This window comes from Mauremys mutica, chromosome 8 (genome assembly GCF_020497125.1).
Source record: "Mauremys mutica isolate MM-2020 ecotype Southern chromosome 8, ASM2049712v1, whole genome shotgun sequence".
NCBI classification, from domain to species: Eukaryota; Metazoa; Chordata; order Testudines; family Geoemydidae; genus Mauremys; species Mauremys mutica.
In genome coordinates, this window is record NC_059079.1 from 20,822,699 (window position 1) to 20,838,622 (window position 15,924).

General features: G+C 41.2%; 1 protein-coding gene across 1 annotated transcript in view; it reads left to right on the plus strand.

The window, feature by feature from the left end:
• The window catches only part of CTH (cystathionine gamma-lyase), a 50,840-nt gene that overhangs the window by 16,685 nt on the left and 18,231 nt on the right, over positions 1-15,924 (plus strand). The window contains exons 5-8 of the mRNA XM_045026868.1: positions 8,340-8,449; positions 9,171-9,302; positions 11,528-11,585; positions 13,833-13,910. Of these exons, the coding sequence (XP_044882803.1) occupies positions 8,340-8,449; positions 9,171-9,302; positions 11,528-11,585; positions 13,833-13,910 (378 nt within the window). The remainder of the gene's footprint in view (positions 1-8,339; positions 8,450-9,170; positions 9,303-11,527; positions 11,586-13,832; positions 13,911-15,924) is intronic.

Consider the following 15,924-nt stretch of genomic DNA (forward strand, 5'->3'; position numbering starts at 1 on the left):
AGCTGGACCCTATGTTTGAAGGAATTCAGCACCTTGCCCTCCATTAGCCACAAAGCAGTTTCTCAAGTTAATATTTTTTTAATATATTTTCCAAGCCACTTAGATTTACCTGGCTGTCCAGTACATGAAGCAGTGCTGTTGACTTAAATTTACAGAGGAAATGGTGGAATTTACTTCTCCACTGTCAAAACCAGCATAGCCTGAGACTTAAATGCTCCACACTACAATCTTTCAGGCTTCAGCCTTTCAATAGTGACCACTGGAGATGGGATACTGACCCCTGCCATCTAGCCTCTATTGGCTGCTGTTACAAACCACCTCCCCTCATACTTCTTCACTTGCAGGTCATCCATATACCAGGATAACTTGTGGGGATAGCTTTAAAAAGGGGGGTTACTAAGGAACCATTGTGTCAGAAGATGATAAATCATCAAAATGTCCCAGGGCGGCCCGGGGGGGGGGGCAAGTGGGGCAATTTGCCCCAGGCCCTGCAGGGGCCCCCATGAGAGTTTTTTGGGGGCCGTGGAGCGAGGTCCTTTACTCACTCCGGAGGGCCCGGAAAATTCTCACGGGGCCCAGGCCCCTGGAGCTTCTTCCGCTCCGGGTCTTCGGCGGCAATTTGGCGGTGGGGGGGTCCTTCCACTCCAGGGCGGAAGGACCCCCCGCAGCCGAATTACCGCCGAAGCGGGACCCGCTGCCAAAGTGCCAGGTCTTTGGCAGCAATTAGACGGCAGGCTTTGGGGCACTTTGGCAGCGGGTCCCAGAGCGGAAGGACCCCCCGCCGCTGAATTACCGCTGAAGCGAGGGCCCCCTGCCGCCGAAGACCCCAGACCCCCTGAATCCCCTGGGTGGCCCTAAAATGTCCTACAAGGCATTAAGTAAAGTAGGCTGCTGGCTGTAAAGTATTTCTCTGCAGAAGTATGCAGTCCAACCTGGTCCATTACTTTCCCAGACAGAATAAATGGGGGAAAAGAATCCTTTACAGATGAGAGCAAAAATGAGCCTTTAACTCCACCTGAAAAAGATAACATTAGCGTGACAAGGGTGTGCTCTTCATATTTCCAACCCAGCAATATGGTCTAAAGAGTCTATTTATGTGTATGGAGCCAAAAGGAATCCAAAGTTAAATGTCATACGCTTATACAAACCCAAGTTGACTCAGAAAACCCATTCTCTGCATGGGCATTGAAGTTGCCCAGACAGAATTGTCTTGGTGAGACTGACATTCCTTTAAATAGGTTATTTCCAGTGTTTAAAAAAATTAAATAAAAAATTACATTGGATATGCCTACAGCCCTTGTTCATCGCTGTAGGCTTTGTGGCTAAACTTCTGAGTTAGAGCTTATCAGGGTGGATTTGATTTAAATCATTAGTCAGGAAGCCTCAATTTAATTATGGATTTCTACATAAGCATGCCTTCTTGTTGGTGGTTATAACCTTAATACATATTCTTCACAAATCAGAGATGTAGGTTTCATTTTTTTAGACGGTACACACTATACATTTTTTAAAGTGATTTATTCTGAAAACTTTTCAGGTTAGTTTTACAGCTATATCAGAAAATAAATGATTGTTTGGTTATTTTACCAAAGGTAATTGAAGCAGATAGTTCACCTCTCAATGACTTCATAAATATCTCCAATTCAGCAGGTTAATCATTAATATTTGGAGAATTTTCTTGCCATGCTGTATTAGGAGGAGAACATTACCAGACAGACATTTAAATTGTTTTATTTAACTAAAACAACAACATTATGTATTCTGGATTTTTTCTTCAACAGCAAACATATAATACTTTAACAAAACAAGACTATGAATTTTTGAATTTAGTTAAACATTCAAGTTTTTTAAAATCAGGTTTGTTTTTGTTAAATGTTTTTAACTAAAATAGTTAAATGAAATATTTAAAAAAAAATTAAATCGACTATGTCAGCCAGGTCAACACGAGAAATTTAAAATATTGGCTTCTGCAACTAACTCTGTCGTCTTCACCTTCATTTTCCTGTTTGTTCATTATCTGGAAAAGTACTTTCCTACTTTTTTTCAGGTCCCAAACGATTTCTAAATTTGGAATGAATTAGTCCAAAGGAAGAAAATATTCTTTCTACACTGGCAGAAGAAGCTACTATTGTTTGTTTTGTAATTTAACTCTGTCATTGCATATTTCTCTTTAAGATCTCACTCAGTTCCTTCCAGATTTCAACAGCCTCGGCAATAAAATAGCTATTTCCCTGCATTTTGTTCAAGGCTACAGAAATAGGCTTCAGGGTACTCAGCATGTGTTCAACATTTCTCTTAAGCTCAATGTCGAGAACTTTGGCTGTGACAGTGCCATCTAGTTTTTCACGATTTTGTTCACAACCCATCATCAGATTAGGCCAGATTTTGATATAGTGCTCAAAATAGTCCACTACTGAGTTCCATCGCATGTCTTGTGGGAGAGTTAGCTTGGTTCCTCCCACTTTTTTCAGAGCAGCTGCTGCTGCAAAGTGGTTGTTACAGAAGTATTTTGCAGTTTCAACAACATTGGCCTTTATTTCTGGAACACTGAAGTCTTTGGCTAGGAGGTGCATCAAATGAGCAATGCAACCATATGTTATTAGCTTGGGACTCTCTTCTAAATAATTTCTTCTCATCTTGGATACATTTGCAGCATTGTCTGTGACCAAGCTGTGTACTAGACATTTGACATTTTTTTCACAGTTTGTTATAGCTTTTACTGCTGCTACTGTAAGTATTCTGCTATGTGTACATTTCCTGATGTATTGATTGTTTCTGTAAGGAAGACATTTCCTTCTGTTGTCACAGAAGCACATACAACAGGATCATTGTGGACATTGTTCCATCCATCAAGAATCAAGTTAACAATTTTACCCTCTAGAACTTTTGCACCCTGCTCAATGTCTTTCATACACTTTATCCAGCAATTTGCTTGCGACATCTGCTCTGTTGGGTGGACCTGTATCCTGGTCTTAATGACTGAACCATGTTAATGAAGTGTGGGTTCTCAATCATATGGAAAGGAGAGTTTGTTGCATAAACAAACCAGGCAATTTTTTCATCAATTACCTCTTGTAATCTGCTGGTTCTTATCACAAAATTATCTATGGTTGTTTCTGGATGATGATTTGTTTTTCTTTTTGCTACAGGTGATATACTGTGGCTATGTGACATACATGATGTGACTGAAACGCTATCATTTTCAGAGTTATGTGCCACTATACAAAATGATGGTGATCTTGAAGGTGGATAATCTTCAGAATCCTGTATATTGAGGATGGATTGTCCTAAACAAAATAAGTCAATGCAGTTATTTAATTATTACCATACTGCTCATTTAGTATTACTCATTGCATTCACTGACACTCAGTACTACTTTAAAGGTGAAATTGTAAAAGGAAGATCTTCCTATTTGAACTATTTATTTTTTATCACAACTGCATCTAAAATGATAGTACCATAAAGTAAGACTTATATATTTTTTTTTTGCTCAAACATGAGAATTCAAGAGTAGTCCAGAAGGAAGACAGGCAGTCTTTAAGAAAGAAGAATGAAATAAAAAAATTTACAGACTTGAAGGTCCTGCATGTTCAGACATGTTCCTTTCATCATCTTCAACACAGCTTCCTCTCAAGAAGGACCACTTCTCATGATGTTTCATTTGGGCAACCAGGCCTTGCATTTCTTTGTTGCACTGTTTGCATTTTGCACGCATGCCTGTCTTACCCACAGGTAGAGGAACTTCATTAACATATTCCCAAACTGGGTCTCTTTTACGGCCTGCTGCCATTATAGGTTTTCCATCCTAGTGAGAGAATGGTATGGTAGATCTCAAATCAATGAAAGCTACACTCACAAAGATTTCAAGACTTTTGGAATATGCTGGTAAAACAGTTTCACTTTTGTTTCTACTGCCTGTCCCTCTTTTCTCACATTTATCTCCAGATTTCTCCTTGTCCAGATCTATTCCGCCCCAACAATCTTCTATTCATTGAACTTTTTGAAACTTTGCACTTTTAGAGAGAGGTAAGTGATTGACTCTGTGTACACAAATTTGCAGAGGGACAATAGAGTTGAGGTCTGTTATTTCTCACCTCTATTTATTTATTTATTTAAAAAAACATTTTTGCTGTTAACAAGCATGTTCTCTCTGGAGACACAAATCCACAGTTTCAGAACTGCAAAACTAAACATCTCTGATGGTATCTTCTAGACTGAGCACTGAGTCCCATTGGGTAGATAGAAAGATTAACCTAAATAATCTATACAGAAGCCTCTGGAACTCCATAAAATTGAGTCCTAATCCATGAACGGTTGGAACTCATTTACAAAACTTTTCTTAAACACTACATGAATATATTGTCTCATACTATAGAATTAGAATTTATAATGTCTATTCCATGATGATACGTTATAGCTCAAAGAGATCTTAATTAATACTCTCTTTAGATAGGTTTTTCCTCAAAAAACATTTTATTAAAAAAAGTATGATTTTTATCCACCTTGGTTTAAGGGAATATCAGTCTCCTTGCTGTTGTCATTCCATTACAGTCGGTAGTGACAAGAAACAAAATAATTGTAATTTCTCTTCCTGCTTCTTCCCTTCCCTCATAAATTCTTAAAGCCTACTAAATAGACTCTGAAACAGGTGGCCACTCTGAGTCTGCATGGTGGAAACATATGACCGTGAGGAAAATTAAGGGAGGTGGGGGTGTGGAAAGATGATGTGGAGAGTGCAAGGGGCTGGAGGGAGGGGAGGAAGAAGGCAAACTCAGATGGACTGTCTGAAAAAAGGAAAGTTAATGTAATTAACGTGTTGTAATTCAGCCATGTAACAAAAGTAAGTCCATTCTTTTATTTTATTAATAATAGCTAGTTTCATGAATGAAGGAGAAACATTCAAATAGTCCTAAGCATAATACTTTCCAAGTGATATTCGAAACCCATTAGTATTTTGTGGTGAATGCCCCAAATCAGAGTAAGGAGAGCATGTAGTACAACGGATACATTGGTATTCGTTCGTGTGTGTGTTTGTTTTTCTTCTTCTTTTCAGCTCTCAAGTTGAAAACCACTATGGGTGTGCACTTGGGACCAGTAAAAAGATTATTTTTTTCAATCCTGACTTTCATCTTCCTACAGGAGAGACCAATATAATATTACAAAATAAAAAGTACTTAAGAAATCTATCTGAAACAATAGCCTTAATGGTCTCCCATTACTTAACATCCACAGCACTGTTTGAAAATACAACACTCTGCAGCCCAGCATCTCCCATAATTCTGCTATGTATGAGCAAGTTGCCTCCTGTGTGCAGTTCCGGAGGCAGTTCAAAGCTGCAGCACTTCCCCAACCCCCTTTCTCTGGTTGTCACCAGATTTTCTGCTTCCTTGACAGTAGTCAGTTGTGGTTCTCTTTTTTTCTTGACCTTTCCTTTGCCTTTTGACTTTCTTCATTTTCAGGTAGCAGTGAACAGCCTTCTTTGTTTTTCTTCTCCTTCTCTTGGACCAGGTATTCAGCGGTGAGACTGCACGGAGTCTCAGCTTCAGTGCCTCCCTGCTGAGATCTTCTGCCCCCCTTTCAGGGATGGCAGAGTAGCCATGCAAATACAGAACTAAGCCCAGATGTTGCTCCATCTGGGAGGCAACTTTAACGGGCTCCATGGAGGGTGAATTACACCCTATCTAATCTAGCAGTGCAAGGGTCATCCAGCTTAGGGCATGGAGCATTTAGCCAGACACACATGTTGGGACCTGATCTCCCCAGGAAGTCATGACTCTACCACAGAAAATCCTTATGAGGAGACCTAAAACAGAACTGGGAGAGGCACTAAGGACCAGGAGGACTTCATTCTGCCAGCCCAGGGGGTAAGTCAAAATCACGAGGATACAGCATTTGTGGCAATGTGTCAATTGATGCTATGCAGTTTTGTGCCGGGGCCATGGCATCGAGCTCTGCGGCCACGAGGCATGGCTTCTTCCCTGTAAAGTGATTACTCTCTTCAAACAAGCCCTTTGCTTCTCTAAATTCACAGGATCTCTCCTCATTGGAGAAAAGTTGGATAAGAGAGTGGTTGAAAATGCAGTTTAAACCAATCAATCCTCCTGTCTCCACTTAGTGCTCTAAGAAGGGACTACAAACCCACATGCAGACAGAGACGCTTCTTTCATCCATTTTTCTTTATGGAGGTTCAAGAGAAAAGACAAACCTTGGAACTGAGGAGTGAGGGGAAAACCTCCATCTTCGGTATCACAGTGAGCAAACGTACCTTCTCCCAGACCAGAGCTTTGGAGACAGGATGTACTATTTAAGACAAATGGTTTAGTTCAACCACAAACAAATGGATTTGAGAGAGAGCATGCCAGAGTTACTCTCTTGAGATGAAGGCACCACCACACCCCTGCCTCCAGTTTCCAGTCACCTTGGATCCTGCCAAGTACAAGTTGTCCAGAGGTGGAAGATCTCATTCTGAAACGTGTGTGATAGGATTTTCCCCAAACGAATGCTTTTCAGGGTTTTACTCTGTGTTCTTCACTATTCGAATCAGAGCCATCCTTGACTTCAAAAGGCTCAACAAATGGATGAAGAAAACAAAGTTTCAGATGGAGATCCTCACTTTGATAATGATGTCTGTCTCAAGGGGACTTCCAAACCTCAGTGGATTTGGTAGACGCCTTCATCTAGCAGCCTGGCTATTGAAAGGGAAGTGTTAGCTGTGCTAGGCCTATCTTCAGAAGAGATAGAGGACTTAGCTCTCCTCTAGGAGAGCTTGCACTCTAAAAGCCTACTCATCCGTTTGGACTAAATTCAGCCTTTGGTGTCAATCGAGCACAGAGCAAACCCAAAAGATCCTGGGATTGCAGTTATTGTAGACTTCCTTCAAGGGGTGGATAAGGGACTTCAGGTATCAGCCCTCTGTAGCATACTGTTCATATAATCTTTACGCTCCCTGACCAAGAACCTTCAGGTTTCCAGGCTTCTCAGAGCAGTCAGACTGGCGGTCGGACTAACCTTCGCTAAATGAGATCCACCACTGGTGTTGAAAGCCCTAACCACTCATCCTTTTGAACCCCTGACTTCTGCGTCGTCATACTACCTCTCCATCAAAACCTGTTTTCTGGTGGCCGTCACATCTGCCCTGTGACTTTCAGAACTGACAGCCTTATCTGTGCAGAAACCTTACTGCATATTCCATGAGGACAAGGTGGTGCTAAGAATGCCAGAAATTTTCTTGCCAAAGGTGAACTTTCCTTTCCATGCCTCACAGGAGATTGCCTTCCCTTCATTCTGTCCAAAGCCACAGCACCCAGCTGTGAAGCTGTGGCACACTTTGGATGTTAGAAGAACACACAAGATTTACATCAAGCATATGGAGTCAGTGAGGAGGGCAGGCACCCTGTTTGTCTCCTTCCAACTGAACTCTAGGACTCAGAATCTTGATGCTCCCCCTTGCTAGATGGATCAGGTTATGTATTGTTGAGGCATACAATGCAGTCAGTGTTCCTGTACCAGAAGGAATCAAGGAGCTCTCCACAATATCTATGGTGACCTCATGGGCCAAAAGAGCATGTGCTTGCACCACAGAAATCTGCAAAGCAGTAATATGGTCATAAACTAAAATCTTTATCAGATGCCATAGAGTGGACTTTCTGTCTTTTGCGGAGCGCTTCTTTGGCAGGAAGGCCTTAAAGGTGGTGGTCCAGTAATAACCATGTTGTTTGAGCAATCTTGTAAAAGGAAGAGGTCCTTTTTGTTTCCTTTGTGTTTGTTCTATTATCCCTCTCTCGTCCTGTTCGCTGCTTTGCATGTGTAGCAGAAATGTGGGAGACAGTGGGCTGCAGAACAGAAAATTTCTTGCCCAATAATTTCCTTTCTGCTAGCACCATCTCCCACAATTCTGCCCACCCTGGATGGCTTGTCAGTTGAGGGTCAACACACGCTTTGGATAAGTTACCATATAATCAAGGTCTTCTGTACATAGTTACTTGGCTGGCATTGGAATTATTGTTGTTAAATGTGTTTTCTACAAGTTAATTACACTGCTTTGTCACAAATCATCTGGTGGCAAGTCCAGAGAAAAGGATAAAGTGGCAGCTTGAATTGCATACAGGAAGGGAATAGCCCATCCAGTCATTAAAACGTATTTTAAAAAATACAGAATTACTAGTCTAATTTTTGCATAAAGCATCCTGCCTTTGTCTTCCACCCGCCCTTCTGAGCCTTTCTTACCCATAAAATGAAAATCAGTGTGTTCTAGTGTTCATGGAAAATTTCTTCCCTCTTGTAAAATAAGTGTAAAGCAGAAGCATATCTTTCATAATACAGTGTTTCTCCTGTCTTAGGTACAAACAGATATTTCAGGAAGGTAGCCTCCAGAATGGGTTTGAAGATTACTTTTGTTGACTGTAGCAAATTGGAATGCCTGGAGGCTGCAATCACACCAGATACAAAGGTAATGGAAGAATATTCCTGAATTCCATTTGTGGTATGTTTTGAATGATTTTGTTTTGTTCCTTTACAAATGCTGTTTTTACTATAGTAGTGTAGTAGTTCTTAGGACAGGTTTTTATTTATGGCGGAAAGCACAAACACAGATCTTAAAAGTTCTGAAGTCTCTTCTTGGGAACGCTCTGCTTTTGGGTGGCAAATTCAGAACACTTCAGGGGCCATGCAGAGAGAGGGACATTTTTTTTTTTATTGGGCTAGTAATAAAGATTTGTTCAGAGGTGAACGTTGTAAAGGGGTTTCTGGGTTGAGGAGGAAAGGTTTTGCTGTTGACTCTGTTAATGGTTAAAGGCTGCTTTTTCATGGTGTTCTTTTTAAGTAATTACACTTTTCACAGCTGGATGGGAACATGGCATTTGGCAAACTAATATTAAATACAGCTAATGATTTCTAAGAAAAGCTCTTAAAAATCATGAAGAAAAATTCACAATTATTGTATTGGTAAAGCTGTTGCTAAAGGAATTCTAAGAAAGGAGGGTGCATGTGTGAGTGAGATCCATAGCATCAGGCCCAGATGTAAGTATGTGAGGCTGTCAGTCTGGTGCTCTCTTCAGAATATATGCAAAAGAAGGAAAGGAAAAAGTGTCCTTTTAAAAAGTTATAGGTGATGGTACATTGTGTAATTTACAGATATCTAAAACTAATGATTTCTGTTTAAAAAATTACAGCTTGTTTGGCTTGAAACTCCCACAAATCCCACCCTGAAGGTCATTGATATTCAAGGCTGTGCAGATGTCATCCATAAACATAAAGACATTATTTTAGTAGTAGACAACACCTTTATGTCAGCATATTTCCAGGTAAGCTGACTGGGTGTCTGAAATAATGTGAAGGTTGATACACAGGGATTTATTTATCTTCTTTTTTTTTTTTTTAAATGATTTCTAATGGCACAAAGGACGATCAATGAAGAACTGTGTGCTTTTGGCCTCTGGTTTGATTTAAAACTTTCATACTGAAAGTGTGATGCACAATTGGCTTGTTAACTAATACAGATCTGATCCAAAACACTTTACACCATTTAAAGAATGAATTGGAAAAAGAACCAGCTAACCATATAAAGATGTGAGATCTATTAAAACAAAGAGGCCAATTAGTTAATGGTTGCACTAAATCAAAACACTGTGCTAGTGCCTTAGATAATTGGTGAAGCTAATTTTCTGCCTTCTCTAACTGTGTCTTAACGTGACCTTTTAAATGGATTTTCTGATTTGGTTTCTTTTATAGTTAACTCCTCTTTAAATGGCTGAATTCTTCTCCTGTCTTGTTTGTTTTACTCTAGGACACCTTTCTGGGCCTTATACTGTGTTTTTAATTGTTTTCTTTTAAAAATATAAATCTGTAATCTCATTTGATTTGGAGAACAAGGGAACAAAATATTTTAACACTACAACCTCAATGTATTTGAATGCAGCATCTTTGAAATATAGAAAAAACCCTTTAACCTCTCAGCTACACAGTCTTTAGTTCTGGTAATTTGGAGTTTATTATTTTGGCCACAGAAAGCTCCCCTATTTTTTTCCATTTGTGCAGTAGGTAATACTTTTCAAGTTAAAAAATCCTGAAGTATAGTGAATAAGATTCAGACAAAATAGAGTTTCCAGTTCATGCCAAGACACACACATACACTTATCTGATTTAATGAAAATTAGATTTAATTTACTACATTTTGGGAACAGGAATTGTCGTGTTTGATTTGCTTTTTAATTTCTTCATAAATTTAGGAGGTGCTACAAAATAAAGGGTTTGTATGTGATTAAAGTAGATCTGCACAAATACAAAGTTGTAAGATTTGGCATTGTCCAGGTAGTACCTTATATTCTTCCTTTTTAAGGCATTGGTTCATATAAGCAAGAACTTAAAGTTTGTGTGTGCTTTGCTTTGCTGAATCGGGGCCCTAGTTTGAAAAAAGTTCAGTGATCTTTTTTTCTAATTTGGCTCTGAGTTGCTTCTGCAAGACTCAATATGGAAATGTGTTGAAGGAGCAATATATGCAATAACTTGTCTAGTTAGTATGTCTGTTAACTTGATCACAAGAGAGAAAATCTATTTCAGTGATTAACTCTGTAGGATTGTCTGACAAGTATTAAAAGGTAATGTATTAAACACTTGAAGGTTGCTATTGGGACACACTGCTAACAGGATAATTATCCTCAGGAATTTATTACTACTTCAATATGTTGCATATAGAAGAAAGCACTAGTGCTTTAATTACTGTTCCACTATTGAGAGATGACAGCAAGACCATACAAACTTCTGTACATAGTCTGACAGCAAGATTTTTCTACCTTTTTGTTCTGAATCTATTAACTACATTAGCCTTTGAACACACTGAACAAACATAGTATAAGTGTTTAAAGAGTAGTAATTTGCAGTCTGTAATTTAGTGACTGATGTAAAATCAGATCATTTTTAGAGAAAGCAGCTGTTTGTCTTGTCATTTCCAATTACTCTTTCCTTGGAAGAGCAATTTGAAAACTTCAGCAAATGTGAAGAATTCTGTTTGTCAGTTGCTCCTGCTCTAAACTTTTCAATTTTCCTGAGGCAGTGTCATTAAGGTGAAAGACCAATCCAGACACAAATGTACAAAAAAATGCAATGAACAAATTGGCCTGGTTACCTGGGCCTTTCTTTGAAGAGGCTCAGGGTTTTGATTGGTAGGGCAAGTTATTTTGTATGTGCAGTTAACATTGATTAGGTTGTAAGCATGTTGAAGTGGTTACTATTCTTTATGTGCCTATAAGCCGTCTGGGAGGTGCAGTCTGTAAATGGAAACAAAATAATTTTAAAAACTTGAGTGTAGGATTTTGAGAAGTGCTTTTGCATTGCCTTAACTCTTCTCCCACTGAAGTCAATAGGAGATAGACAGCGCTTTTGAAACTCCCAGCCTGTGTGTCTGTTACTTGAGTCTTCTGTTTTTTGATCACCAAATTTCTGCTTTCTGTGGGATGAGGTGAGAGTAGTTTGTGATTTGAAAATGGTGAAAGAATGTTAAATCAGATCTTCTGTGTTTGTTCCATTTTAGCGTCCTTTGTCTCTTGGGGCAGATATTTGTATGTATTCTGCAACCAAATACATGAATGGTAAGCGTCTGAATATTACATAGCTCAAATATTCTCTTGGTTTTGTCTAAAACCAATAATAAGTGTCATAAAATTTCTATTGCTGCTTCATGCTCTTTGTTCTCCATATCTGTCTAAAGAACCCTCAGGAATCCTTGGTATGAGGAAACCTATAAATGGGTGGTATTTCTACCCAGTTCCTGACCACAGCGCATACACAACAGATATTGCCCGACTGATTTTGCCTTCATTTAATTAAAATAACACAACCCTGAAACAGGACTGTACTTTCAAACCTAAGCTCTTTCCTGAGCCAGTTGACTAGGATTTCTCCCTCCAAGGACCTTCTTTGCCTTTCTCTCTTGGCAACACAGACATTGGTTGTAATGACCCTCAACTGTTTGAAAAGCACCATGTGCAAAAATGCTGAGTGGAAGGCCACAAGTGACTGGCGTTACCTCCTGAAATGTGTTGGGGTAAATAGTCAGTGGAAGCTTAATAAACTGGGTGCTACTTTGGGTGGAAAACACTTTCACAATAACAGGTTTCAGACTCTGACTGCTGTCTTTCTTGATAGCTCTTAGCTCTGACAGCTCCCTCAGCCAGTGTATCCCTTTAGATCATGGATATCCCCTTCTAAATCCCCACCCCTCATTTACAAACCCAGGTCCTCATCTGGATCTCCAGCTATGCATCACTGATCCACAAACCCACTATGTCCCCCAACAGAGTCCCGCTACCCCCAGTCTGGCTGGCCACGCCCCAGCCAGCAACTGCAGGCAGCTCAGTAAAGCGAGTGCATCAGTCAGTGAGATGGATTGTTGGCTGGGGCTGCAGTAGCTGGTACAAAGCTGGTAGACAACCCCTCACCCAGCAGGGGCCATTACTGGAGGTGGGGGATTGTTTGTTTGTTTCAATGAGGAGAGTGTACTCTGACAATTTCAAGGGCTTCTCTGAGATAGAGAGATCAATCAGTAGCACAGCAAAGAGTCCTTTATATTCCTGAATGGAGCTAATGATCTGATTTCCAGGATGAGTCAGAAGAATAGCTCTGTACTTCCTTACAAGACCGGACAGCCTGTCACTCAAGTACATACAGGGTTACAACACTCTATAAACCAAGGGTGGGCAAACTTTTTGGCCTGAGGGCCACATTGGGGTTCCAAAACTGTATGGAGGACCAGGTAGGGAAGGTTGTGCCTCCCTCCCCAAACAGCCTGGCCCCCTATCCGCCCCCTCCCACTTCCCACCCCCTGACTGCCCCCCTTGAAACCCTCAACCCATCCAACCCCCCTGCTCCTTGTCCTCTGACCACCCCCTCCCGGGACCCCCTGCCCCTAACTGCCCCCCTGTGACTCCACCCTCTAGCTGACCCTCCCTGTCCCTGGACTGACCCAACCCCCATCCACATCCCTGTCCCCTGACATGCCCCCCGGACTCCCACGCTTATCCAACCCTGTCCCCTGAGTGCACTTCCCCCCCAAACTTCTGCCCCATCCAACCACTCCCTGTCCCCTGGCTGCCCCCCAGGACTCCCTGCCTCTTATCCAACCCCCCACTCCCTGCCCTCTTACCATGCCGCTCAGAGCAGCAGAACTGGCAGCCGCGTCGCCCGGCCGGAGCCAGCCCTGCCCCCCAGAGCGCTGGTGGCACAGCGAGCTGAGGCTGCAGTGGCGAGGGGACAGCAGAGTTGGGGCTGGGGGCTAGCCTCCCTGGCCAGGCAGGACGGTCCTGTGGGCTGGATGTGGCCCGCGGGCTGTAGTTTGCCCACCTCTGTTATAAACACTGGTTATGAAAAAAATCAAACTTTGTTAAAGTGAACAGAAGCCACTAATGTATAGTGGCCACTATCACTAAAACTGGCTAAGAGCAGTATCTACAGTTGTGTCTGCTACATAGCAACAAATGAGCTGCTAGATGGAAGTGTTAGGTGCTGGTATTTTACCTGTTTTCTGGCAAGTAGAGAGCCGGGGTGTCTCAAATGTCAGGTATTCTGAGAAGAGGGCAGATGCCAACTGTTCACTGTACAAGCAGGCTCTGCCAGCGGCTACAGAGCATAGCACTAACAGGCTAATCTGGATCTTGGCCTGAATGTCAGTGCATAGATGATGGCAGCAGTGAGGAGAAATATCTGATGTCTTGAACTGCAAAAACAGAAAAGGAAATATGTAGTAGCAGGACCAAGAAAACAACCCCCAGCCCTTTATATATTGAAAGCTTCCTGACTACAAACAAGTTAACAATGTAATGCTCTTCTTTTATCTTCAGGGCACAGTGACGTTGTAATGGGATTGGTTTCAGTAAATTGTGATGATCTCTATGAAAGGCTCAAATTCTTACAAAATGGTAAGTAGCCAACACAGGAAATTCTTTAAAACTTACTGGATCCAGGTATGCTTGTACACAACAGAAATTTTTGCATGTGGTGTATTTACATATATGAAATCCATGTATCTAGGCTACAAATGTGACCCAAGAGTTTAAGTGGGATGGACTGTGGCCTAGTGCCCATAGCACTGTATTGGTAGTCGGGAGATCTGGGTTCTATTCCTGTCTCTGCCACCAAGGGTGACCAGAGAGCAAGTGTGAAAAATTGGGACGGGGGTGGGGGTATAGGAGCCTATATAAGGAAAAAACCCCAAAATCGGGACATCTGGTCACCCTACTGCCATCAGCCTCCTAGGTAGACTTGAACAAGTCATGTTGCTTCTCTGTGCCTCAGTTTCCCAAGCAGTAAAATGGGGATAAATAATACTGACCTTTTGAAAAGTGCTTTCAGATCTGCTGATGAAAAGCACTGTTTAATATGTTTATCACTATTTGCACTGCTTATACATGGGAAGATTCTTATTATTATTTTCAAGTGTCAGAACAGAAAAACGGGAAACAAAGTGGTTAATTGTCCTTTTAATTCATAATTAAATTAATTAATTGCCCAGGGGATAAGTAAAGGCTTCTATACAAGCCTCTGTTCCTTAGACCATGGGTGAGATCCTCCACTGAAATCCAATGACAAAATTTCCATTGAGTTCAATGGGGCCAAGACTTCACCTCATGTGTTTAAATTCATCCCAAGTCATCTATTGGCCTATGTGAAATGAGTTGATAGCGTCAGTTTATTGCCAGGTGTCATAGCTCAGGGCAATTGTACCTGTATTCTCCCTCTGTGATTCAGCAAGGGCACCTACTCTGAGGCTTCCAGCTCCCTAGCCATTGCCTTTCTTGTGTAGACACCCATGTCTCACCCACTTCTTACTGGGGTATTTCCAGGCTGCACTGTTTCCTGCCTTGACTGTGTTCTCCCTAGCAGAGGCTGGCCTTGCCCACTTGCTTGCTTTTTCTACAGAGACTGATAAGAGTCATAAGTTATCACGTAGCTCTTTCTGCGTAGCCTATTTTATTCTTAAGATAAAAGCACTACAGACAAAACATATTAAAACCAATAAAAACGCATGCTACTAAGCTTATCAGTGATCATCCCAACCCTAATACATGATCTTCAGTACTCCACCCAAGGGGTTTCTTGTGGTTTCAAGTTAATCACAGCTTCAGCTCAGAACAGACACCCAGTTTAATGGTGCCTTAGTAGGCCAAGTCCTTCCAGTTCTTCCCTAAGGATTAGGGCCCTGTCCATTTGTTGGATCAGAAAGAAGGCCTTGAGCCAATTTGAAAGTAGGCTATTTATCCAAAAATCCTTTCTTTATCTGTTGGTCTCTGGAGAATCAGTTTGAACTAGTATATGTGCACCTTGCCAGGGGAGTGGCCTCAAAGGGCTGATAGTGGAGGAATTACATTAGCCAACCCCCTCTGACTAGAAAAGGTACATACAGGTCTATAACAACGCACACAAAATTACATATTTAATACAATGGAATATAGAAACGCCTTAAATGAGACTCAGATCCTGGAAAGACTTGCATACATGCTTAGTTTTTAGGCTCTGTGAGTAGTCGTATGGACGTCAGTGGGAGTCCTCCGCATAGAAAAATAGACATTGTATGTCCTTTGCAGGATCAGAGTCCTAGATAGCAAGCTTTGCCTGGCAGGAACTCTCTCTTACTGTATGTTTGTACAGTGCCAACAGAATTGAGCCTCTAACCCCACTGTGCTACAAGCCATTAATAACTGCCCTCATCTGTTGGAGGTAGTCCTTTCAGATCAGGATTGAAGCAGTATCTGTTCTGGGGATAAACAGAGGACTTTTGGCAGCAGGGCTGTCAGGACAGTACCTTTCTAAACTTATTTAAATATTCATTTTCTCCCCCCTGATACCCTACAAAATATCTCCTTACATGTGTATAAGGAGGCATATAATTAATAAACTATTTTATGTAGCTGGTGTCCATTTTTTTATTTGTTT